The sequence below is a fragment of the Oenanthe melanoleuca genome, chromosome 1 (assembly GCF_029582105.1).
Source record: "Oenanthe melanoleuca isolate GR-GAL-2019-014 chromosome 1, OMel1.0, whole genome shotgun sequence".
Taxonomy (NCBI): Eukaryota; Metazoa; Chordata; class Aves; order Passeriformes; family Muscicapidae; genus Oenanthe; species Oenanthe melanoleuca.
This window is the reverse complement of record NC_079333.1, coordinates 90,539,359-90,566,190: the sequence shown is the minus strand read 5'-3', so window position 1 is coordinate 90,566,190 and position 26,832 is coordinate 90,539,359. Positions and strand designations below refer to the sequence as shown.

The window sequence follows — 26,832 nt, the reverse complement described above, 5'->3', positions numbered from 1 at the left end:
TGTTGTGAGAGTGCTGAAGCATTGGAGCAAAGCAAGCCCAGTGGCTGGGCAGAGAAGCTGTGGATCCCCATCTCTGAAAGTGTTCAAGGCCAGGTTGAACAGCCTGGTCTAATGGATGTTGGTGGTAGGGGGTTAGCAATTTCATTTCTCCTAAAAATAGCATTGCATAAAAGCAGCAAAATATGTTGGGCAACTTATTTTCTAAAATAGAGAAGAAAAAAATTATTTCATGAAGCTCTTAACGTTAACAATGTGAACCCTTTCTTTCTCATTTTCACAGTGGCTGGTAAGCACTTAGGTTTTGACATCACTATATTAATGCAATAATATTGTCAGCTTGGTCAATTGGTTTTTTTCCTACCAAGAAAAAATTACCCTTTTACTTGAAAGATTGTAATCTTTTGAAGCTGATAGTTAAAGATAAAAATCCCCTTGCTGTTTTTAAAGCTAGTGCTTGCCATTTATGTCATGAAGGTGAACTTTCCTATCATTTTTAGGGGTAAAACTAATGTCTTTAAAATATGGAAAATTTTTGTGGCTTATTAGGGATACACAGCTACAGATGTCTCTTTACATAATATTGACTGTTTAATAAAAGAATCAAAAGTATGTTAATTTAGTCTTAGTTTCATGTAGGTTTCATCTATATTTTATAATGAAAATTATAAAATCACTTCTAACTTTCATAGACCTGCAGCACATCTCTTTTGGATGAGACAGGCACTTCAACAAAGCGACCAGATGCTTTTTTTGTCTTTTCCCCAACCTGGAAATGAAATTTGAGATAATTTTAGTAAGGACGTAATATAAAAGTGTTCTTTATTCAAAGGCCTTCAGGGCCAATTATGGAAAGATGTCCACAAAAGCCCACCCCTACGGGGATGAGTACACATTTATAGGTTTTAGGAGATTAGGATAATTGATAAAAAGCACCAATTAGGAGGCCAAGTGGTGATGTAATTCCCCTTTCAGCACCAGCTGTGCTTCATCCATGAAAATGTATCTCCAAGAGCTTTTCTCAACCTTGGCTCCCAGGAAGGGAATCAGGGTCTTGTACCTCCCAGGGTTTGGGGCTCTGGAATTTGTTTTGTCTTCCTGCTCAGGGAAAGGCCATGGAAAAGTACTGGGAAAACTAGCTACTAATACAGCAGGTGATAGAGTTACAAATAGATGTGTGAACAATACAAAGGACATGAGAAAATACAAAGGACAAAAGAAAAAAGGCAAAGCCCAAATGGCATCACTTTAGAAGTGCAGATTGTGCCATAACTATAGAATAGTATACTGGGACTGGTTGGGATGGAATTAAGTTTCTTCAGAGCAGTCCAGATGATGCTGTGGTTTGTGTCTGTAGCTAACACAGTGTGGATAACAGACTGATGTTGTGGCTGTTGCTGAGCTGTGCTTACACAGGTCCAAGGCTTTTTATTTTGTCCCAGAGACAATAAGTTGGAGGTTGACAAAAGAGTTTGGGAGGATGAGCAAGAACCAGGACATCTGACCCACAATGACCAAGGAGATGTCCCATGCTGTACCATCACATTCAGAGGACACAAACATCCTGTCTCCAAACACTATTGGACCTGTTTGGGAATGGTTAGGGAAGGGCAAATCTAGGACAAACTTATATGATAATTCCTTCTAATGCTTCTCTGTTCTCCCACTATTTGTATTTCAGGGTCTTCCTGAACCAACTGTAGTCTCTATGTTCTCAGTAATCCCAAGGGAATTTCTCTTTATATTTGAACAGGTCCACTTGTACAGTGGTAAATAGGATAGGTGCAGACCAAATTTATTAGAAAATATGAAGTCTCTTCTGTATGCTTGCCATTTGGTTTTTTGCTTTGAAAAGGCCCTACTCTGGTATTTCACAAATGTAAACAAAAAGACATGATTGTACTTCAAAGCACAGTCACCAGTATCTTATTTATATTGCTTAGGTCATAGCTCTGATCAGTTACTGTACAAAGCAATCTTTGTATGTCACCTGACAAACAAACTACAGTTATTCAGGTTAGGCAGGCTTGGACAGCAGTCAAGAAGTGGCATAAAGACAGAAGAAATGTGAACTTAGAAAATGCAGCAAAGGCTTAAAAAAGAGGAGGTAAATAGATCAAAATGCACTAGCTTGTAGATTTTCTACAAATTTCCTAGTGATTAATTTCACATTGTGACATTTTGGCTATTTACTGTGTCTTACAAACTTTGTTATTATTTTTTATGTGGGGGCTATGTCTCAGAAGTTAAATATTTTGTTTTCAAGAAAACCTGTGAATAGCAGAAGATGAAACAAAAGTACTTCATTTACAAAGAAAAGTATGTCTCATTTCAAGATATACTTCTAAAATTGTTTGGAGAAGCTAGTAAAATGCATGATAGAATCAAGTTTAATTTTTCATAATTTATATTTTCCCTTCTTAAATAGAAAAAAAAAATCTAATACAATTGCTTGAATTTCTGATTTTATTTAAATTTGAAAGTCAGTGCAGTTTGCCAGTACCAAAATGTATTTGTAAGTTTTGATACTATTTTGGGCCAGTAATATAATACCAGCTTTCACACATCAAGGCAACTTCATCTGTTTCCATTGGGAAACAGTCCCCAAACTTGCAGGCTGAAAGGGAGGGAGAGGGAGAGGAAAAGGAACAAAGCAGTGGAGGAGCAGTCACAGTTGAAATTTAGGCTTTCAGCCAGCTATCAAACTGATTTGATATGCATGAGGCCCATGGGGCCAAAATATGAAGGTAAAGAATGGACTTTTCCTGCAGTGATGTAATATTGGGTATTACTGTGTGCAGAATGTCAAAGGAAAGTTGTGTAATTTATTTTTTTTCAAATAATTTAAAAATAATGAGAAAGTAGGTCATATAAATTAAAAAAAATGAAAATTACTGCAAGATTGGTGATTTTATTTATCTCTAAGGGTGAAATCATAATTCTCAGATCATAATTTACAATCTTTAACATAGTGGTGTTTAACAGGTTTTCTCCATTGCCTTTATTTCTTCCTAAATCTGTGTATGTTAAATTGAAGTTCTGTGTTTGGGAGAATATGATTTTGATCTTGACCATGTTCACACACTAGTGTTTTAATTCATATCAAGAGTGCATTTCTGCAGAAAATCTCAGTACTGTCACCACTCTTTGTACATTCTTTCCCACTGCAGAGAGTTTCTTACAGCTTGGGCCCTTCCAGGTGAGCCTCAGCTGGAAGATGTCCTGCCCCTTGTGCCCTGTGTCCAAGAGAAGTCATTCATTCAGCCCATGGACCAGACAGTAGCTTGGTCCTGGTAAAATGAAGTACATGAAATATGTACAGTGGGCAGGCAATCCACCTGCTCTCTTTACATGACTCTTGAAGGTGTGCCAGCTGTGCTAGTGTAGGGATGCCTCCAAGCACTGGGCAAGGCTGGACCTGAACAAAAGGAAACTCTTTGGGTGGATTTTATAGATATTTTTCTCTTCCACTTGTCCCTGTGGGTCCTTGCATAACGTTTTAGCAGTAAGGGGGAAATATCACCACTATCATGTTGGGGTTTGGTAACTCAGCAAGATTTCTGTAGCATATGGGAAAACCAACTATAAAGATAGAACAAGGGATTTCTTTTTGTCTAATGGGATCTAAAGGAGCCTTGTATGTAGCTTTGCATCTTTGCTGCATTATCAAAACAGTGCAAGTGGCAGCAGGCAGCTTTTGAGTACACTCATTTTTAAAAGTTGTTGAAAAGGAAAATTCCCACTAATTTCCATTTGTAATCTTTTTCTCCTTGACTATTTCTATTTAGTAGTTTAAAACTTGATTTTTTTCTTGAATGCTTTCCTTCATAGAGTCAGAGAAAAATAAAAACAATTATTTCAGGAACTTTAGTTTGAAGAAGCATTTTTTCTCTTCACCAAAGTAAAATGGTAAAAAGCCAAAAAACCTCTTAGTGTTGTGTATTTCTGGATAAATAGTTACTATTTGCCTGAAGAAATAGCTTTGAAGAAATATTTGGAGCATGAAAGAAAATATATCCTCGTCAAGAAAAGACGGATTTATGAATTCAGTTTGTGTAATGTGAGGCTGACTCTTTGACATAGTGATTAGCTTTTAAATTAAGAAAATTTGTTCTTGCAGTTAATGAGAATCAGCAGACAACTGTGGAAAAAATAATAAAAATCTTCATCTGTTGAACATTAGATATTCATTGACTGCAGGTCTATCCAGTTCACCTTTTAGTACATTTGGTAAGGATTCAAAATTACAAAGTTCAAACAGCTTTAGTTTGATGCTGCTAGTAGAACTAAGACAGGTTTAGGCTCTGAATATTAATTACCATCCTGCTTTAAAGGTTACAACACTCTCTTTATCCAATGGATGTCATAGTTCTGATTGAATAAAGCCTTAATTATAGAATATTGCAGTGAGCTGCAGCAACAAAGCCAGCAACTAGATTATTCTTTCTTTGACAGGCTTAAAAAAGATAATAAAGGCATGTGAAAAAAGAGAAAAACACATCTGTTAAAAAATAGTGAGGTAATTATGGATTAATAGTTTGTTTATTTTTTCTCCATTTGTATAGCTGAGAAAATAAAGTACTGCCATTCCTATGACTATGCTTGCCATTAGTAGGGACTTTTAAATAAAAATTTTAATCAAATGTTATTTAGCAATATGGATATGATTTGCATTCTACTTCGTCCATATTGTGTATACCTTCTACCATGTGTATTTTCATTCTTCCTATCAGCAAAATAATTAATACAGCCAGTGCAAAGAGAACTATTCCCCTTTGCCAAAGCCTGGGAAATGTACTGCAAGGTCTTTTTTCCCCTAGGGACCTGACTCACCTTCCAGTCAGGAGCATGGAGGTCTTGTTACAGCAGCCTCAGGTGGTTTATGGTGACAGACTCTCTCATTTCAAACTGCACCAAACCACAGATCTCCTGAGGCCGGGGTCCCCCTTCTAGCAAATTTTTCTGAACTGATAATTCTATGGAAGAAACCTGCCATCCATGTCCTTGTTTTGTCTTTGACAGCTGTCACTGGTGCCTAAACCAGTAATATCCATCTGAAAACTTCCATATGCTGTAAGGTATTTCGAATAGACTTCTGATTTTGCAGTTGTCTAACAGTAAAATGTCTGTGGAAGTTAAAGAGAGGACTGTGAGTACATGGCTCAATGAGGTAATTTGGACATAGCAAAAGGTCTTAACTGTGAATGATAGGCTGGAGGGATAACTGCAATGTTTCTCCTTAGCTGGGTTCAAAAAACAAAAATTAATCTCAGTTCTAATCTTATGGTCATTTTGTTCTCAGTTGCAAGACAAGAAGCAAACGTGTCATGCTTTTTTTCTAGAATCTGATAACCACAGTACAGGAACAAAAAACAGCAGCACAGGTTTTCCTGCAATTTCCAAAGAGAAAGACAAGACCTGATTTGTTCAGATAAAATCTCCCCACCAAAGGCTATATTGCCATGGATTTACCTGCTATCTTCCTAATAAATATGCTCTGTGAAATTGAAGTGTAATTTTTTTTCCTAGGCTTATTCATGTTCCTTTAACTATTTACTTTAACCTTTTTTTTTTTTTTTTTTTTTTTTAATATTTCTGGGTACATTTATCCATATCACAAGTACAGAAATTGAAAGAGCTATGTACTTCAGGACAATTTTGGTAAGAAGTATTTTAATTAATGTGTTAGGGAATGTTGCTCTCAGTCATAGACTGGATATCTCACATCTTTGCCCAAAAATGGTTTCCAAGGATTCTGTGCCCGACTTACATGCAGTGACAAAATGTTTAAAATCTTCTTTCTACATCGTTGCATTGTTACAGAAATATTTCAAAAAGGAAATAGTGATTCTTCGTAAATGGGACCTCTGATGTAGGGAAAAACAAACAAAGCTAAACAGCAATCAGAATGAGTTTTTCTGCTTGCACTGGAGACATTTAACTAGGACTATGACCTTTAAAAATAAGAAAAAAAAAAAAAAAAAGCACAGAAGATGAAAAGATGGGAAGATGTGTTTTAAATATGTAGACACCCTGTAGCTAACTCTATATCTGGTGAACTAAAATTATGGGGTTTTGCCTTATAGGTTTTTTAAGTACTGGTGACCAAGCTGCAAAAGGCAATTATGGATTGCTTGACCAAATCCAAGCTTTACGTTGGATTGAAGAAAATATTGGATCTTTTGGAGGAGACCCGAAGAGAGTTACTATTTTTGGATCTGGGGCAGGAGCTTCCTGTGTCAGTCTCCTGACACTCTCCCACTATTCAGAAGGTAACTATCCTCCAGGCAAAGTATATTTTGTTTTGGTTTTTATTTAATGTTAAAATGTAGAGAAAGTGCCAAACAAGAAAGGCTGAATTAGAATTCCATGAGGTCTGTAGTTTTTGTAAAATACCTACTAGATAGAATTCTGGATTTGTATTAGTAACTTGTACTGTAAACATAAATATATTTGTAAGGAAAACTAAATGCTATTACAGCATAAATCTCATGTAACAAATGCCATGGGCAATATACTTTTTCTAGCTTTATCAACAGATTCCACTGGCTCTTCTATCAAAGAATTTGCCCTAAGTAAAATGGAAAAGAGCAATGACCTTTTTGATTTTTTTGTACGCTCTTGGCTGCACTTCCAACATATATAGATGCTTTCTTACTAAGTAAAAATATAACTGAGCCTTTGTAAAACTGTATTTAACTTCCCACAAATACTGTGTGATCCCACACAGTGTTCTTAAGATTTTGGTAAGTGAGATGTGGGATTTCTACCCTCAACACTTCACCCTCCAAAAAAACCCAAACCCAAACTCCAAGAATGTACAGCACCAGTTTTGAACTATAAATGTTCCTGGTGATAAGACCAAATCTACAAAGACCTGATAAAAGACAACAACAAAATATCTATTATATTTATTAATCCATGCCCTTTCTATCTCATTAAAACAGACAGAAAATTGTAACAGATAAGCAGTAGCCAGAACATGGCAGGGAGGCTGGAAAACACACCTGATTTTGAAATACATAGAATTATGCCTGACAATTCAGTCTATTGGTACAAATAAAATTTGAGTGAATAACTGTTGAGCAAGCCATGCCAAAATCAAGCAGATGGAACTATGAAAAACTTAATTGATCAAATAATTGAAATTTTGTAGTGTGTGTATTCAGTAATCAGCTTCAAAGCTATATCAACAAAAACCCAACTTTTTAATGCTTTTGTAGCCCTTACTGTATTTTGCATTTTGAGAACTTGACGGTAGAAACCATGTGTAGAAGACACCCAAGTATTTAATTTTAAATATAAAATAAGCCATTTTAGTGGTCTTGCCAAAAAAAACCAAACAGATGGGGCAGATTCACCAGTAAGCTCCCCTTGCCTTTCAGCGCTTTAAAAAAAGAAGCTCTTCAGACTGGATTTTAATTTCTCTTTATATTAGTATATATAAAACAACCAGAAAGAACCACTGAATATCATCTTACTCTCTTACAAAACAATTTAAATATGTATTAATTCAACATATAGGCAGGATTACACACCCACACACAGTTCAACATATAGGCAGTGCTAACATATATACACAATAATAATTTTAAAAATTAAATGGTAAATAAAAAATATCAGAGTGGAAGATTCAAACATATGAAATTGCTTTTAATAGAGCAGGTTTTTTCAAGTTATTATGATGCACAGCTTTTGTGAAGGAAATGAGAACATGTAATTTTCATTTGACCTTTAAACTACTGAAAGGCACATTTTTAGTGTCATTTACATGGCAAAGAGCATATGATTGCTTTTAGCTGCCAGTCTTTCAAAGAAATTTTCACAGGACTGCAAACGTGGTAAAGCCAGAGGACTTCCATCAAAGACACAAGAAAACTGCAGGACAGGAATGAGCTTTGTTTGTAAAACAGTAACCTGAAACCTTCATGCTTTGTGAGTGTGAGAATCAAGAACATGAAAAATTTTAATTAGTAGCCTGTTCTACATAGCATAAAAAGGTACCAGTGAGTAGGATCTATGGAAATTGATTCAAAATTTCATTGTATGCATCCTTTAGGGATGCTATAATCAAAGTTTTGTTTCCTTAGTAAGAAATATTTCTCATTTTTTAAAATTTATATATCTATTTTTTTTTTTTTTTTAATATCTAATTGGATCTGTATTTAAACAATTTGCACCTGCAGGTTTATTCCAAAAGGCAATCATACAGAGTGGAACAGCCCTGTCCAGCTGGGCAGTGAACTATCAGCCTGCCAAGTACACTCGGATATTGGCAGATAAAGTGGGCTGCGACATGCTGGATACCACTGATTTGGTTGAATGTCTGCGGAATAAGAATTACAAAGAGCTCATTCAACAGACCATCACCCCAGCCACGTACCACATTGCCTTTGGGCCTGTGATAGATGGAGACGTGATTCCAGATGACCCTCAGATCCTAATGGAGCAAGGGGAATTCCTTAACTATGATATAATGCTGGGTGTGAATCAAGGGGAAGGTTTAAAATTTGTGGATGGCATTGTAGACAATGAAGATGGTGTTTCTCCCAACGATTTTGACTTTTCTGTCTCCAATTTTGTGGACAATCTGTATGGCTATCCAGAAGGGAAAGACACACTGCGAGAGACCATTAAGTTCATGTACACTGACTGGGCAGACAAAGAAAACCCCGAAACAAGACGGAAGACCCTGGTTGCTCTTTTTACAGACCACCAGTGGGTTGCTCCAGCTGTTGCCACGGCTGACCTGCATGCCCAGTATGGATCTCCAACATATTTCTATGCATTTTATCATCATTGCCAAAGTGAAATGAAACCCAGCTGGGCTGATTCAGCTCATGGTGATGAAGTCCCTTACGTGTTTGGGATTCCTATGATTGGTCCCACAGAACTGTTCAACTGCAACTTTTCCAAGAATGATGTCATGCTCAGTGCAGTGGTTATGACATACTGGACTAACTTTGCCAAAACTGGGTAAGTGTGACCCCTAGCAATCATTTTGTTGATAGCATACTTCTAAAATAGTCAGTATCCCATTCCAGTGGCCTCAAAATCTGATTCTGAAGTAGTAGTATAGAAATATTTGTGTTAACATAGGAGGGAAATGAGTCTTATTCATATTTAATAGGTTTTTAATTAGTGTGTTCCCTCAAACTATTTTCTTTCAGTAGCTCAATGAGAATAATAACACACTGTATTTTTGTGTTTAAAAAATAGGACAATTACAAAGACAAAAAGCATGTCTCAGGGAAAAGGTGGCTCACTAAGATACTGAAAAATCAGAGGCAACATGTCTGCTACTTGAAGAAGGAACTGTCAGGCAGATAGCACTTATCTGCTACAAAAGAAAGGAAGTTCTTGTTTTTCAGCGACCTTCACAGGAATGAGGACTCAGGGAGGAATTACAACAGAAAGGCAGACACTGGAAATTTTTTTCCCTCTGAGGGCTTTAATGGCAATAATAAGTACTTGACTAGAATGAAGAAGAGACTCAGATACAAATTTTGCCTTGAGAAAGTTAAAAAATTAAACTAATTCTGCTTACAAAACAAATTAAAGACATCGATATTTTGCTGAAATAGAGTTGTAAACATCAAGGAAACAACCCTCAAAGCAGCTTAATCTGTGAGCAGTATTAATAAATTCTGTTCTCTTCCTATAACATTCCTTTAAAGAGTATTGCAGTGTTTGACTTCAGCAGCAAGGGCTTTTTTTTGTTAACCTTGAGTCTTCAGTACTGAATTAAAACAAAGATACTTGTGGCACAAAGGGGCTGTAAATCTTTTCCCCTGAATGTTTAATGGCAGGATTGGGCTCTGGAAACTGCAGCTTTATTGCACTGCAGTGAACGGTGTGCAGCTATATAAGAAAAGCTCAGATGCCTATTGTGAAACACTCAGAGGCTTTAGCAGCCCTTGTAGCTATCCATGAATCTAAATGACGTTCAAGGGTGAGAGATTTTGCAGTCTTAACAAGAACCTCAAGCATAAAGTGAGTAAAAACCAATCAAATGCTTCAGGTCAATTTACAAGGGAAAAAAAATCTGCGTATCAGACAAACAGGTACAAAAGCAAGCAGCAGCCCTGGAGATCAGTGATAAAAGTGAATGGACCCTGTAATATTTAGATGTATTTGGCAAGAGGAAGTCATCAGTACTGGGATGGGCCAACTTTGTGATGAAATCTTGGTTTATGGACAGGCAATGATGCGTGATGGCTGTGCCACATGCTCAGAGATGATGATACCATCAGCTCGTCTTTATTCTGGTAAATGAAATGTCACAGACATAGAGGACTTCAGAGCCACAAATATACCTCATTGGAATTATTATGGAGATGCAAGACCTCCATAGTCTCACTATTGTTTGCAATTCCTTTATGACTCTTCCCTGCAGATTAAGAAGTTGTATTTTAGCAGTTTTTGAGCCCGACAGGAGTTTCTCACAATCCCAGCTGCCACCGTTACTCATCATTTCAAGCAGTTTTCAGCTGTTGCTACTTGAAAACTAATTTCAGCAGGCTATACCCAGTTCTCTGGTTATAAAGCCATTGTCATATTATACCTAAAGGCAAAAATAGGTATTTTGGGAGTGCTATTAGTAATTTCTGAAACTTTCCCATTGCTGATGAGACATGAATGGGGTATATATTCTATTACAGACTCACTCCTGTATAGGCAATCTGAAATATATGTCATTAGAAATGACCTCTAGCTGTAAAATTTCAGTTTTCAAAGGAAAGGAAAAGAGCAGCACAATATGTATTCTCTTGATGGGGTCTTTTCTTTGTTTGGGTGAACAATGATTAATTGTTCTGAACAGTAAAAGTGAATACTTGGAGGCAAATAATATTTTAAGGTTACATTTGTTCTACACCTCTAGTTCCTCAAACAGAAAGGCAAAGGTTGTTAGTAGCTCAAGCCCAGAGCAATGGGATCTCTGGGGTAACTGTTCACTCTGCTCATTCACTCACAATCTGGAATCTCTGATCCTTCAGCTCTCAAGATGAGTGATACAGTTCAAAATTGCATTGCTGGAGGCTTTACTTTGATTCTTTACCCCTCCCTATTTTTTATTGAGCATTTCCCATCCTTATTATGATAGAATTTGTCTTGTTTTGTGTTTGTACCCATGGCAACACAAAAAAAAAATCTTTTAACTGAAAGATTTTATTATTTTGCATTTCCCTGTAGGGAAACTTTGATGATTAAAACTGCAGGCATATATATATATATATATATATATACATATATTTGTTTTTAATGTGTTTGAGACTTTCCAATCTCTATGACTCTCCCACAGAGGCTTCATCCAGGTGCTTATTGTATAATTATGGCTCAGATGGTGCATCATTCAGATGGACTTTGCTAGGCTCTTAATGACAGACCATTCATTGCAAAAAAGGACACATTATTTAATGGGCCTGCTGCCAAGGCTGGGTTTGGAGGGCAGGTCAATCTTGTAAAATCAGTAGGTGAAAGACACAGCACAGGGCACAGGGCTTTTATTGTGTTTAACTGAAGCTAGCAAATAGGAGGTGGCAATTAAGGTGTTTAATGGCAAATAGTTTGTGCTTGAGATGAATGCCTGGAAGCTGCATTTTGCTAATCCTTCACTCTCTGCCTAGATATGACATTTTTATTATGATGATGATTATTATTAAGAGTTTTTCATTTTGCCTTTTCAAAACTAAGTTTTCAACATGCCTTAGAAATAGGAAAACAATTTATTACAGAGTAAGTATGAGATACTACATTTGGGATACAAAAATTACATGAAAATACAGTTATGAATTCCTCAATGCACAAAATTATATGTGAGAGCTTCATTAAGAGGTGCAGTTGGAGCTTCAGTCTGTTCCAGTAGTGCTATCCTAACTGTAATGGTAATTTTACATGCCAAGTGCTCTGTTTGTTAGGGCCATGTTTGCTCCTTTGCAGACACATCAGCAGGGGAAGAGTGAGCAGCATGAGGGGCTGTGTGCCAGTCCTTCATAGATGCTGTGGCAGTGGTGCTCTTGTGAAGAAGGATTTGAAGTTTCACACAGTAGATACAAAGCTGTGCTCTCGTTAGAGTATCTATTAGGTTTCTGAAAATTGCCCTGTTTTTGAGGAATTACAGTACTCTACTTTTGCTCCCATTCATCCAGCTCTGCATGGGTTGGTATTGGGAAGGATAAGGTCTAGAGGATATATCCTTGTTTTCTTTGAATTTCAGATAATACTCCAGAATTATTTTGCTGCCATTGATTCTGAAGCACAAACATGAGTTATTAAGAATGTCTGTGTTTTGTATGAAGTTTGGTTCTCTAATAGAAGATATTATTAAACTTGAAATTACTAGTGTAGTTTCAAATCAAATCTCAGTGAACTCTTTTATGAGGCTGTTGCTTTTTTTTTTTTTTTTTTTTTTTTTGATGTTTTCATCTGAAGAAATAACTGTCTCCAGCGGCAAATCTGTGTTAGTCAAAGAAAACAGTGTAGTTATGTTTTGTGTTCCTCAGTTTTTCTAAGAAGTCCTTAGCTGTTAGCCCTTAGCTGGCAGGGAGCATGGCAGCAGTGGGACCTGGTGATAACTGAGGAAAGGAGGAAGGGAAAATATGCCTGTGTACCAGTCCTTCAAGCAGGAATGGCTGTGCCATTATTAGTATTGTGACAGCATGAAAAGAATAAACAGAAGACTGAAGAAGAGCTAATTTTTCTGTCTCTTCAATTTTTTTTTATCATAGAGGGAAAAGAGTACTACTGAAAGAAAATAAGGTATTTAGAGGCCTTTCAGAGTGTTGGAGACAAATATTGTGTAACTGGGAGGACATTTTGCTCTCCAGTGAAGATAGAGAAGGACAAAAAATTTAAAACATTTCAAATACACTAATATAACAGATCCATTGTCCTGAGTGACAGTCAGTGCTGTGGCAAAGTAGTTAAAACACAAATGGTGTTTCATCATTTTATAAGGAATTTTAGATGTGAGAAAACTTCTTAATTCCATTTTCTTCCCATGAAAATATAATCAGATATGAAATATGCAGTTCCTTCATTTGCCCTGCAGGTCAGCTACTAATCTACCTTGTGAACAGGAATGTGTGCTGCTCTTCAGTCAACATCCATTGCAGGCATATTAATTTTATATCACCTCAGAAAAAAATAATGCTTTTATTTTGTATCTCCAGCTCATAAGGTGTGAATTGAATGACAATATACAAAAACATCTTAAGTTGTGCAAAATTAGTGCAGACTGTAAGTGGGAGAAAAAATTGACAGGTGGAATGGGATTATTCTGCACATTACAAAAATATACCTTAGAGAAGATGTGGTTTTCTTTCACGTGGAAAAAAGTTCAAGCATTTCATGGTGGGGATGTTTTTTGATAGATAAGCTGTTTGAATTCTAAAGGTGGTAAGAATAAGTAATGAGAGAGTAAAATAAATAACAATAATCATCAATCTTGTTTTAGTAGTCAGGTGAAGAAAAAAGCCTGCCTACCAACTGAAAAATTGGGAAACAAGAAATCACCTCCCTATGAAAGCCAATACTGTAAGAAGTACAGAACTGAAAATATATTGTTCAGATTATACTGTTATCATCATGATTGCAGTGGATTTCTAAAGGAGGGTTTCCTGGCAGCCTTTGTTATGAAATTACACACTTGAGTCTCAAAACATCTAGAAACACAAAGGAATTGTTAGAGTCTTAAAAAGCAAGGCAAAAATTGAAATTGAAGTAACAGATCAAGAATTTTGTTGTACAGATGATTTGATAGGAGAAATTATTTTCTGTACATCTATGTTTTATGCCTACCAATAAAACTGGAAAATGGTTCATAGTAGGATAAGCTATCCTACCACCCCAGGAGAAAAACTTAACAAGTCATAAGTTGTACATTAATGAATTTTCTGCAGTGTACATAGCAGGATGGCCAAAGAAAGTAAAAATTCACTTGTTTATGTCTACTGAATATTTTTGGGAAATTATCATTGGTCTATAAAACCAAGATCTAAAGCCATTATTAGATTCTTTATTTAGGACTGGACTTAGTTATTCCTTTTTCTTGTAAAAAAAAAAAACCAAAAAAACAAAATAGTTTAGATATGTCTTCCAAATTCATAGAGAATATTCAGAGCATTTTATTCATTTTTTAAGTGATCAACTGTAGAGTTGATGTCAATGGCAGAGCTCTGATATTCTCAGCAAATAAATTACTTGTCTGTAGGCATGACTGATTTTTTTTTTTCTTGTTTCAATGGACAACTTCAAGCCCACATAGAGCCGTGTAAACAAATATTCAAACACAAGCTCAGACTCATTTAATGTTATTTTTTCTCTTGTATTTGGAGGAGGTGGCAGCATAATTGGCTGCTCCCAGTAAATATAGTTAAAAATGACAGATGGAAGTAGAGGATGGAAGAGAGGTAAAAGGAGGCTGATATTTACTTGTTTTGTAGGGGAAGGGAATCGCAGGATACAAAATGGGTAAGGTTGGAAGGGACCACAGTGATAATGCTAATTTAAAAAAATGCTATTTGCTAAAATAATCATCTATGATGATAGTAATAATTTTTATAGGATCACTACAAATTTTCAAAGTGCATGTTCAGCTTGGCTATTTTTTAAAGTGAGTGCTCATCTTATTTGTCTCCTCTACTGTGTATGAAATGAAACTCATTTACAAGAGCTAACTTAAGGAATCAGTTCTCTCTAGTACCATTCCTAGAGTCTTTTGGGATGTGAATCAGAACAGCAAGGGGGAACAACACAAGATTTTGTGCCAGAACCCCTATTTTGTATCTTATTGAAATTGGAAGGATTAGATATATTTCAACATTTAAAAAAAATTTCAGCACAATAAATCACCCCAAAAAAATCCAAACACTGAAACCACAAGCATATGTAAGCCAAAATACCAGAACTATATAGAAAAACAATTTTTCTTTTCTCTCTCAAAAAAAAAGATACATTCTTTCAGGTAAGAAAGAATACAGATATCATAAGATTATTAAAGTCAAATTACTTGTCTCATTTAAGAACTAAGAAATAGCACTTTATGTACAGCAAAGGAATGTTGAAGTAGGCTATTAGATTCACAGAAGATATTGTTTGGAAGAAAAGGAAAATATTAGCATTGTTTTCACAGGAAATAAGTCAATGCATATGAATGAATAAAAAGGAGAATGGAAAGTTCTGAATAATACACAGGAAATAAATAATGTACTCTCTGTGTAATATATCAGAAAGTTCCAGAAAGTACTCATTGCTAGAAGAGATGATCCAAATTAATGTGCAACATAACATGAAACTTAGTACTAGCAATTTAAACTTTCTGTATGCTTTCATGCTATTTATTTAAATTTTACTAAAATTATAAGGATATGCATATATTAACCATATCTAAATGTTTTTTGTGGCATTTGTTTGTCTTTATTCTGAACCTGTAAGAAAAAAAAAATTGGCTTGCCAATTTTGAAATTGTCTCTGACTTGTGTACTACTCTTATCTCTAGTACCACTTAAGGACTATAAAATTGGTTGATCTCGACTAAAATATTTCTCATCTCAGTTAAGGCTCATTGTCCTTTGGCCACCAAACACAGTGGTGTTCATAGCAATGATCACATAGAATGTGCAAATAGTCATCTGCTAGTGGAAATGATGAAAAGATTTATGACACAAAGATAGTTCAAAGGGTTTTTTTCCCCAAGTAGATACTTAAATACAGGAGGGCTAAGAGCTCAATAAAACAAAACAAGCAGAAATGGTTGCCAGGTACATGTATTAGCCCTGGTACTTCAGTTTTTGAAGAGTTTTTTTTCTTTGTAATATTCACAGCAAGTATACTTTTGTAGGTTCACAAGAGCTCCCAATATTGCAGTAGGGCTTAGATGCCCATATTTGCTACTTACAGAAGTGGAAGTAGTGGTACCTTAAATGAGAAAGCTAGTGCTAAACCTGGAGAAGGGTTGAACCTACACATTTACTATGGTAAGAGGTAGTTAGTACTTCTTTAAGATGCTATCTCTCTAAGACACACACCTTGAAGAATGATAATGAATCACAGACCTTCAGATGACCTTTATGATTTCTGCATTTTCATGTTAAAAAATATTGTGGTATCAGAGATGCTCTGTACAGTAAATAATTTTATTTTGATTATTTATTAACAGCGTTTTTTTAGTTAGGGAGTGTATTTTTAGCTTTTGCTTTTAGATTCCTGTAAGTATTGGATAAATATTAACTGTAAGATTGAGAGGGTTTGGTGTTTGTTTGCTTTTGTTTTGTTTTATATTTTTTGTGGGAAAGTTAATGACTGTAATATTGTCTGGTTTTATTTTTTTTTAGAGACCCAAACCAGCCTGTTCCGCAGGACACAAAGTTCATCCACACAAAGCCCAACCGCTTTGAAGAAGTGGCCTGGTCCAAATACAATCCCAAAGACCAGCTTTATTTGCATATCGGCCTGAAACCCCGAGTCCGCGATCACTATCGAGCAACAAAAGTTGCTTTCTGGTTGGAGCTCGTCCCACACCTTCACAACCTGAATGAAATATTTCAGTATGTTTCCACAACAACTAAAGTCCCCCCTCCTGACATGACCTCCTTTCCCTATGTGACCCGCCGTTCTCCTGGTAAATTGTGGCCAGCCACCAAACGCCCAGCAATGACGCCTGCCAACAATCCCAAGCACTCAAAAGACACCCATAAAACAGCTCCAGAGGATACGACAGTTCTGATAGAAAACAAGAGAGATTATTCCACAGAGCTGAGCGTCACCATTGCTGTGGGGGCCTCCTTGCTGTTCCTCAATATTTTAGCCTTTGCTGCATTATATTACAAGAAGGACAAGCGGCGTCATGAGACTCACAGGCGCCCCAGCCCGCAGAGGAACACCACCAACGACATAGCACACATACAGAATGAAGAGATCATGTCCTTGCAGATGAAGCAGCTGGAACATGACCACGAGTGTGAGTCGCTGCAGGCCCACGACACCCTGAGACTCACCTGTCCACCTGACTACACGCTCACTTTGAGAAGGTCCCCAGATGACATCCCGCTAATGACACCCAACACCATAACCATGATTCCAAACACATTAACAGGAATGCAGCCTTTGCATACTTTCAACACCTTCAGTGGAGGACAAAACAGTACAAATTTGCCCCATGGACATTCAACCACTAGGGTATAGCTCAGCCCTTCCCCATCTACCCTCGCAAGCCACTTGGAAGAAAGAAAAAAAGAAAAAAAAAAGAAAAAAAAAAAGAAGAGGAAAAAGTTATATACCATCCATTGAACACCTTGTCAAAATCGAAAGTAAAAATAAGTAAAAGAGAAGGACAGTCATTATTTTCTTACTGATCCTTCCCACAGAAACTCACTGATGTTAAAGATCAGCTACAAGCCCTGTGAAATGTGAAAAGTGTACATTGCTGTTACAATACTGCTTTAAGATCTCAGCTACTTTGATTGAAAGTTAAGGCAGAAGAAGTAATTTAGAATGGTGTTTTTAGTGTAACAAGCAAAGCAGAGTCTTCTGGAACACAGAGCCAGTGACTGTACAGGTGTTTTGGTTTGGTTTTTTTTTTAATAAATAAAATTATAAAAAAGATTCTTTATGTGCCATACCATGAATGGCCATTGATAAAACAAAGACATCACCATGGGCTTTTACCCAGCATATGAAGCTGTAATTCAGATGGGGAAAATAGAATTTTATTACTAAAAACAAAAATGAAAAAAAAAAAAAGAGGAGGACTGACTATGCAGTAAAATACGTATAGTTCTGTGCAGAGATGACTTGCCAGCCTGAACTATATTTAAAGAAACTTTGTAAAAATGTACATAGCCGTGAGTTTAAAAACAAATGAAAAAAGAAGCAGCTTTTATTGATGTTTTCAGTTTGAAAAGAGCTTTTAGAAAGATTGTGCATTCAATTGTGACCTATGTGTATATACATTAGTCATATGACCTCTGTTTCCTCCAAGACCAAAGGAGGAATTTCTTCTTAATTACTAGTGGTTAACAAAAACCATGAGTTTTTTCTAACATGTTTCATTTATATGAGGCCATGGTGTCATGCAAAGGATACAGTTGTCTGTGTGACCTGCGTATTTTCTCTTACAGGTTACACTAGTGCATGTTAAAGTATTCATAGGAGATTGTCGTTCTTTTCTGAAACATTTTTTCTATAATTTAATTTTGTGTTAGCCTTTGTTAAATTCCAACAAAGCAATGGATTGGAAAACAAAGAGAAAAAATACAAAAGAAAATAATTACTATTTTAAGCTTGTTGAACTGAACCAAGAAATATCCAATAATATATATTTGGAGTCCAGTTTGTAGTTCTTGGTTATTGTGATACATTAGGAAGAGTTTTGTGCCCTGACAAAAGCAATGAAAGCCTGTGTTTGGTCAGCCTTCTTCAAGGAAAACTAGCTCTATATTCACCAGCAGTTGCAGTGGAATCTCAGCTGAGATAGCACCTCCTCAGCATTGCTAAACAAAATAAAACTACAATTTGAAAGTTGGGAAATGCAGGGTTGGTTGGCTGGCTGTTTTTCAAACTGTTCAGAGTGATGAGTATGTAAAGAACTTCTCAGCCCAGTATCTTGTTTTGCGCATGAGAGTGCACCTGTCAGAAAAATCTCATTTGCTGATTCATTGCACAGCAGTCCCACAGTCAGTCAGCATTATGGAGAGAGAAGCAGAGAAATCCTCAGCTGCTCTGCAAATGAACAAAACTGAAAATCTCAGAGAGCATCACTCTCGGGAAAGGCAAAATTATTAGCTGGATATTCACTTCTGCCTTTCCTTCACTAGAAAAACAGGGGCCAAGCAGAGCTATCAAAGTAACTTTGCAGTTTGATTCAAACAACTGATTTGAATGTGAAAAAGCTAGAAAATAGTTTTTGCAGATGAAGATTGCTTTATATTTTGTCTTTGAAAGTTACTCCATCATTGAGAGATAGTAACCAAAGATCTTTGAACAAATTGGTCTGCACTTGAACGTGACTATCCCAGATGTATTTTCTATTATTAATTCACAACTAAACTGCATCTATATCATGTGTCCCATAATGATTAACACAAGATGCCTTGTACCTCTTCTTGTTTTCTACACTTTTTGTTTTCTAATAAAATACCTTGAAATAGTCACCCCTACAAATAAAATCAAAGACAAGGTTATTCACTGAGGTCGATTCATCTGCACAGCTCTTTGTTGTAGCAGGCAGTAAAGCAAATTCTGAAGGAAAGAAATAAAAAGTTGATGACATGATAAAAATGCAACATGTGGCTGATATAATCCTTTATCTGTAGTAAATGTGCTATAAATCTGACCTGGGAGGTCAGGTTGGAATGTGATGAAGCAGAAATCCCAAAGTACAACTAATAGAAAATGGAAAATTGTTTTGTTTTTTTCACTGATCCATCATGTATTATATTAATGCTGACTCTATACCAGGCCATTTCCACCAGCTATGTAATGCCTCAGCTGAGATGCAGCAGTTCATAACTCTTAAAAAAAGGTTTAAAAAAAAAGAAAAAAGAAAAAAAAGTTAAAAAAAAAGGTAATGATGCTTGGCATCATAATCAGTTGGGTATGTTTGTAATGTGAATTACAGTATTTGTTTAGTACTTCCAATTGTCTTCTGCTAGCAATATGTACAGTACTGTGTCAGGCTTGTGACATTTGGGTAAAAAAAGTTCCTGTAAGTGAATGATTTTAGCTTTTAAAAGTAATTACAATCAAGATGATTTAATAATTTGATACATCTGGACTGATGTATGATTTATAGAGGGAACAGATTTATAGGGTCTTCATAGAATTCTATAATAATGATATCAAAATATACTTTGAAACTGTAAAAGAAAAACAAAAGTACTTTCCCAGGCTTATATTCTTGTCCTTAAGAGGCACACAGGGTTCAATGGTTTCTTCTGTTATTGTTTTGCAATTTTTTGGTTTTTTTTGCCTTAAGTAATGATAGAAAATATATATGGCTGGACACATATGTATAAACTTTTCAGCAGCATTTTTAATAATAAAATATCACGGTATTTTCTAATGCTTTGTGCAAATAACTACGTGTTCATGCTTTTGTGTAGAAAGTCTTTCAGAGGTGTGTTTTCTGCCCCATCTCCATTTCATTATCTACTGTAAACAATGCCTTGATACTCAGTATAAAAATATTAAAGTAACAGAGGTTGCACTTTTAAGTTAGCATTGAGTTTTCATGGCTTTTGCAGTTCTATAAGCCTGCGAGTAAAAGGAAAGCAACTCAGACAATGAAGATATAAGAAAATAAGCTTTATATATTTATTACCTGTCTACACTGCAGTTCCAATTGAAGTAATGGTTTGATTGTTTTGTTGTTATTTTCTGAGGCACTGAAAAAAAAACTTGGGTAAGCATTTTCCCATATTAGTGTATAGCTTAGCAGCTGAAAAATGCAAAAAATGTATCTTCCAAATTAGGTATCAAAATAAGGCAGATAAATCTAATATGTCAAGCTCCATAAGTCGATATACTTCACTTTTCTATTTTAAATTTAGATAAACAATGAGTTTTGTTAGGAAAAAAAAATAAAAGTAGCAACATATGTTACTCATGCACTTAGGTATTTACATATATTGCAGGGATGTTAATATCATTCTTCCATCAAAGACTGAGTAAGTAAATAATTTGTTCTTTTATTATGTCAGATTCTGTTTATCAACCAGGTTTCCTTTGACTGGAAAGGTACGTAGACACTTTAGTAATTTGAACTGAGTATTGTTTTCTTTCTGTAACTTCTGCTGAATAGAGGTACTAACAATAATATTTGCTGAATTTTGAGCATATTAGTGAAGAGTAATTGCAAAAATCAAAGTCTGAATTATTCATATTGAAATTTTGATATGAAGAATCAAGCTTCTGAGATGGAAACATGCGCCTACTGACCTAATCAAGCAGCTTGAATTTTGAATATTGAACTTGTACATAAAGATTTTGCAAATAAATGGCAGATTTAGAGTTTTTCAGCAAATATGTTTAATTACAGGTACACTTTGAAATCCCACATCTTGCTCTGAGATAATTCATACACAAAAAAAGGGGTTACAATTGTGTCATTTCTGTGAATTGTTGCCCTTAGATTTCTGGGTGAACTCAATCAATTAGATTATTTTCAGCTAATCAATTTCACATTTTAAAAAGCAAACATCTTCAGAACTTTGTTCATGCTATCTTAATACTGTGTTATTTTATTCCTTTGCTGTCTGAAATATAAATATGCAGATTAGTATGTTCCTATTTTGGCTTTGCTAAGAGGATTATAATTTAATGGTATTTAATATCACATAAAAATCATATGAAATAATACCATTACAATTATGTGCTTGTCTCAGATTTGTGTTTTTACATTTGAATTATTTAATTATTGTCAACTGTTCCACATATTTTCATCTACAGCTGTTTGGCATCACAAACCTCATCAGCCTGAATCTCTCCAGAGGCCATTAGCAGCTGGTAAAAACTGGGATTTTTATCCCACTAGAAATTATGATATTATAAACTTAATATCATAATATTTTAAAAGCTTCTCAACACATTAAATTAGCCTTAAAAGTAAGATAGTAATATTTTATTAAATTAAAGAAAAAATTAAAAAACAAAAAAATTAAAGAAGTTGTTTGTAAGTGTCTAAACAACTTGTTTGAGCTGGTTTTCCACAATGGGGGCTAAGTTTCTCACTGTGTCTTCTAAAAGTTATGTTTTAAGGAAGTTATGCTTTCTTAGTCTTTTGCAGCCTACCCAAATTATTTAATTAAATTTTTTCCCATGTAAAACAGTCAGATCACTCAGGGATGACTTAGACACAATGAAGTCACAAAATCCAAACCAGAGAAGGAGTTTTGTCATAAATCAAGTGAACTGCAGCTCCCCTAAAACACGGTAGTAATTAAAGAGGTTATGCAGTAATATCCCAACAATTCAGATGTTAAAAAAGAAAACATCTAATAAATAAGGTACATTCCATTGTTATCAGTGGAAAGTTTACAAATCTTTGCAATATCTACATTTTCCTGGCTTCATTTTCCACCCTTTCTCTATATGAAATAACAAAACCTTTTCAGACAGTACTTTCTGGAATATCCACATACATAAATGTGCAATGAAATAGATGACCCCTTTTGTTTTCTCTTCTACATAAAAATCCTGAAGTGCTGAAAGCATAAAATGTTCTTCCTCTAGTGCCTTTTATCAGGGCTTCTAGTTATCTGAGTGATTCAGAGTAGTCCCATTCCAAGGGCTCCAACTTTAAATAAAAGGAAAAAGCTAGACAAAGGACTGACATATATTGGCTTTGACTTAGGCTACACAGCACACTTGTATTTCTCTCCAAGAGCCAAAAATGCAGCACAAAAACAGAAGAGAGCTTTATCTATGTTTTATTTTAAAAACACTGCATTTCAAGAGACCGCTTTTTTTTTTTTCAAGATTTTTATGTCTGATATCTTGCTTTTTGCTGTACCTAACTCAAAGCCCTCACTCATTTCATGTCCTGTCCTACCTTTTATCTCTTTTTACATCAGATACTCTCCAAGAGATACAGATATGTTTTTGTGTGTGGCTTTTTTCTGTCACAACATTTAAGTTTGGCTTCAGACTTGTTCCACTCTGTGCTGTATGACTGTGAGAGAGCATTTTCATCTGACATTTTCCTTGCTGCTTTTAGTGTTTAAGAAGTTCTGCTGAGGGGGTATTTACATGACATTATTCCTCATCCTTGAAATGCATCGATTTCCGTGACTGCGTTTCGCGCCAGCCCGACAGCTTTGCTCTGTGTCTTAGTGGGAAGTGCCAGCTTGCTGCCAGCTCTCCTGTTCTCTGCAGCTTTTATTATTGTTATTATTCACTGTTGGCATTTGTTTCTTTTCTCCATTGATCTTCAATCAAAGGTAAATTAAGTTAGTGTGTCATTCTATTCCACAGCAAGATTTCTCAACCCCTGTGTTGTTCGTAATTCTTGTTTGGATGCTGCTAATTACATTGTTCCACCAAAACATAAAAACCTTTCTAAGCTATTATGTTTCCTGATTTCTACCATCAGTACAAACTAACAGTTGGCTGGCACATTCAGCCGTGTATGACAAGAATTCATGGTATGCTGCCTTCCACTTGGTGGGGACTTGTTTCACATACATAGGAAAATCAATACAATTAGCATTTTCATGCATCAGAATTTCATTGCATCATGTCAAAGGTGAGCGAGACACAAGGCAAAGTTCAGAGAAATGCACTAGTATCCTGCACTGGTGGTTGTTTTGCATAGAAGACAATTTGCAGATTGAGCTGCATGTGTGTTTGTACACTTTAGTCAATGGATATCTCACTTCAGAAACTAGACTGGAATTTGAGGATTTCAGGAAGTGGAAATGATATTGCAAAAGTATTTGTCACAGGGTTTCAGCTTCCAAAATGCCTACCAGCAGCAGCAGCAAAGAAACTGCAGGAAGAGTGTTCTAAAATAAATAAGAGTCAAATTCAAATTGTTTCTAAATGAATTTGACAGGAAGAAATATGATACTATATGATATGAAATGACCTTAAAGTAATGTGATGGATTTCTTCTGTGTGAAGGCCAACAGAAAAATGAAAATTATCTCAAAGGATACATTTTTACAGGGACTAATCAAATTAAATCATTGCAGAAAATGAGACTATAATGGAATTTTGAACAGAGATGGTGTGTCATAATGGAATAGCATATGGATTTAGATATGCAGAACATAATCTACAGTGCTCATCAGGGTATTGAGAAGTATAAAATTAGATCCCAAGATGTCCTACTTTAACCAGAAGACAGTGCTGCCATTGTAGATAACACAGCAAAGTGAAATGTGCACATTTCTCGGGGAATGACATAAGATAAAGTGCCAGACTCAATAACAGGCAAGAATGAAAGTACAAGCTAGGTGCAAGTCCTGCCTGGATAACCACCCTGCATGTAGGCCAAACAGAGGGGTGATGTTTCAAATCTGCTTTTTCTTCATTTTCCTGTGCAGGGGTCCAAGGAGAAAATTTCTCTGGAATATACTCTTTTCCACTAACTACTGGCTTTGAGCCCTCAAAAATCACCAACAACTGATATGTTAGAGGTCCCTCTAAGCTGAAACTGGGACGGAGAAAGCAGAAATATGAACTGTTTGCTTGTTATTACCCATTTTTTTTTCTCTCCTGGGTGAAGGACAATCAGAAAGAGTTAAGAGATGAAGAGTGATGTGCAACTAACTTACTCCAGTACTCAGGGAAGGGCCAGCCAAGTACTTTACTCAGTTTTCAGCTGACTGGGAAAAAAAGCAATGGAGGCACTCAAGGAGCAGTGGTCCATGGGGGAGTTTCTGGAGATGGGCAACAATCAACTGCTGAATTGATTCATGAGGCTTGAAAATCTCTTTTTCACCCATTATAATGGGTTCATTAAAAAATATCTATGCTGCTTCCCAGACTGTAAATTCTGCACCATTAATATAGCAGAAAATCAGTAAGGATGTGATTAAAAATTAATCAAATAAAAATTAAATTATAAAAAGCTAGAGCTCCAGTATGTGTGAGAGAAGTAATACCCAGCATTGCTTTAATCCTCTCATCTGACTGCAGATATTTTACTATGCCTCAGACACAACAGAGATTTCTGGTGGAGGCATGAGAATAAATCACCATGTCCATATGCACAAAGGTAGAAAGTGGAATTCCATTTGCAGCAGCTCCATGAATTGCTGTTTCAATGCATGGTAAGTTTGAAGTCACCTTTTTTTGCTGAGTTTTTAGAATGGGAGGTGATCTATACCAAGGACACGTGTAACAATTTATAGGAGCTCTCAGACCTGCAGCACACAGCTAAAGAAAAATGAAGACATGAGTTGTTGGAACTTTGGACAGCTGAGACCAGGTCTCTGTCAGGAAACTGGTCCTCCAGCTCCTGCTGCCAAACCTCCATCCAGATCCTACATGTAATGTGGGGTTTCCTTGTGAATAGCTGTTTCTTCTTCTAGAAGGCTGCTGTGTAACTAGAGACTGCCATAGATTGTAAACCTGCTCCACAGAGGTCAGTGCAATCACTGACACATTACCACAACCCTGAGGAGAGATGCTTATTTTCAAACTTTCTTGGCACTCAGTAGTTTATTTATAGGTGATGAGTCAGAAACAGAGAAATCTATTCATCAAGTATCTTTGAGAAAAAACACCAACCACAAAACAGAAATGAAGACAATTCCTGTTAGCAAGATTATTGTGATATAGAAGAACTTCAGCAATTTCCAAAAATCCTTGTGAAACTGGCATGTAACAAATAATTTGGAGAGCACAGGTAATGCTGGAGGAATAGGTAAATATATTTTACTGTTGCACAGATGTGTACATTTGTGCTCTAAACTAGCTATAGTTCTCCATTTTGAATTCAAGATCTCATCTCAGCTTTGTCACCTGGAATTATTTGGTTTTATGTGGTTTTTTTTTATAGTTGTGGAATTTATGCACTCTGAGCTTGTAGAATTCTACTGTCATTTTGCTTTCCTTAGAGTAATTAACAGTGGGGAAATTAATACTATTCAGTTATCTCAATGATTGTCTGAAAGAGACAGTAAAATTATTTGAGAGACTGTATGTTTGAGCATACAGCTTTTTACAATTGTCCAAATCTGCTATTCTGACTGTAAGTGATTAAAAATTTAGCAGTTGTTTTCAGAGAAGTTTCTGCATTGCAAGCCTTGAAATGTTAAGAAAGTATGATAACAATATGATTTTGTAGGATATATAATTTGGGGAAAGAAGGTTTTTGATTGATTTACCATCTCAATTGTTATAACAGGCAATATGATGATTGATGTGAAAATATATAACCTTTATAGGAACTTCTGCTAACATTTGAGTCTAAAAGCCTACATATTTAGATATTTGGGATGTATTTATGACATATATATATGCTTACTATATGCTTCCTGCCTGTTTTCAATTTTCAGTGTCAGATTATAAAAGCAATTTTCAATTATTTACGATTCATAGGATACCAAAAAATATTAATGCATTTTACAGGTATTTTGCATCGGGTCCTTTTAAAAACCTTTTTTTTAATAGATTTGCACAAGCTTTTGCTTTGAAGATTCACACACATGCAACTGAGGGAAAGATGAGAAGATAACTTGTCTATTTAAACTTACTTGGTGAAAATAACTTCCCACCTGCAAAACTTCTGCATTCATGCAGAATGTAGACCTCAGTTGCTCCTTGGAAAAAAAGAAAAAAATCCCATTCATCTGTAAGAAATGAGGTTGCAGAAATGTGAGCAAAAGCAAGTTATTCAGAATGGACTGAGGCGAGTCAAGAGGATGGGAGGAGCTGCAGAAGAATTGTGCTGTTAACCAAAGACACGTGAGGAGGAGCTGGGACGTGGTTTGAGGCTGGATCAACTGGACTCAGGAAAAAATATAAACCAGAAACCAGGAAAATAACCAGAAAATCCATAATAATGAGAACAAGAGTTCAGAAAAGAGTGCACAGGACACAGACACAACGCTAGACTGCCAAGCTGTGTTTACGTTAGTATTTTAGTTTGGTTCAGGAATGTACTGTTAAAGGAAATATGCCAATCCACATTTATTAAACTTTCCTCACAAACTAAACTTTGTTGTGGATTGCAAGAGATGTTGGAGCAGGTGAGATGGATTCCTTTTGCAGGCATATGCTGACAGGGATGATTTAGCAATGCACCCCCTGCCTCCAAGCAAACCACTGACATTTGTGGATGCAAACCATTGTGTGAGACTTCCCTGCAGCCCAGGCATCAGCCCTGGC

The 26,832-nt window shown here is 35.9% G+C and overlaps 1 protein-coding gene across 3 annotated transcripts in view; it reads left to right on the top strand.

The window, feature by feature from the left end:
- The window catches only part of NLGN4X (neuroligin 4 X-linked), a 160,515-nt gene extending 141,394 nt beyond the window's left edge, over positions 1-19,121 (top strand). For all 3 annotated transcript variants that reach the window (XM_056501053.1, XM_056501049.1, XM_056501060.1), the window contains 3 exons: positions 6,084-6,269; positions 8,184-8,973; positions 16,332-19,121. In XM_056501053.1, coding sequence (XP_056357028.1) covers positions 6,084-6,269; positions 8,184-8,973; positions 16,332-17,181 — 1,826 coding nt within the window. In that variant the 3' untranslated portion in view covers positions 17,182-19,121. The remainder of the gene's footprint in view (positions 1-6,083; positions 6,270-8,183; positions 8,974-16,331) is intronic.
- Positions 19,122-26,832: the final 7,711 nt, after the last annotated feature.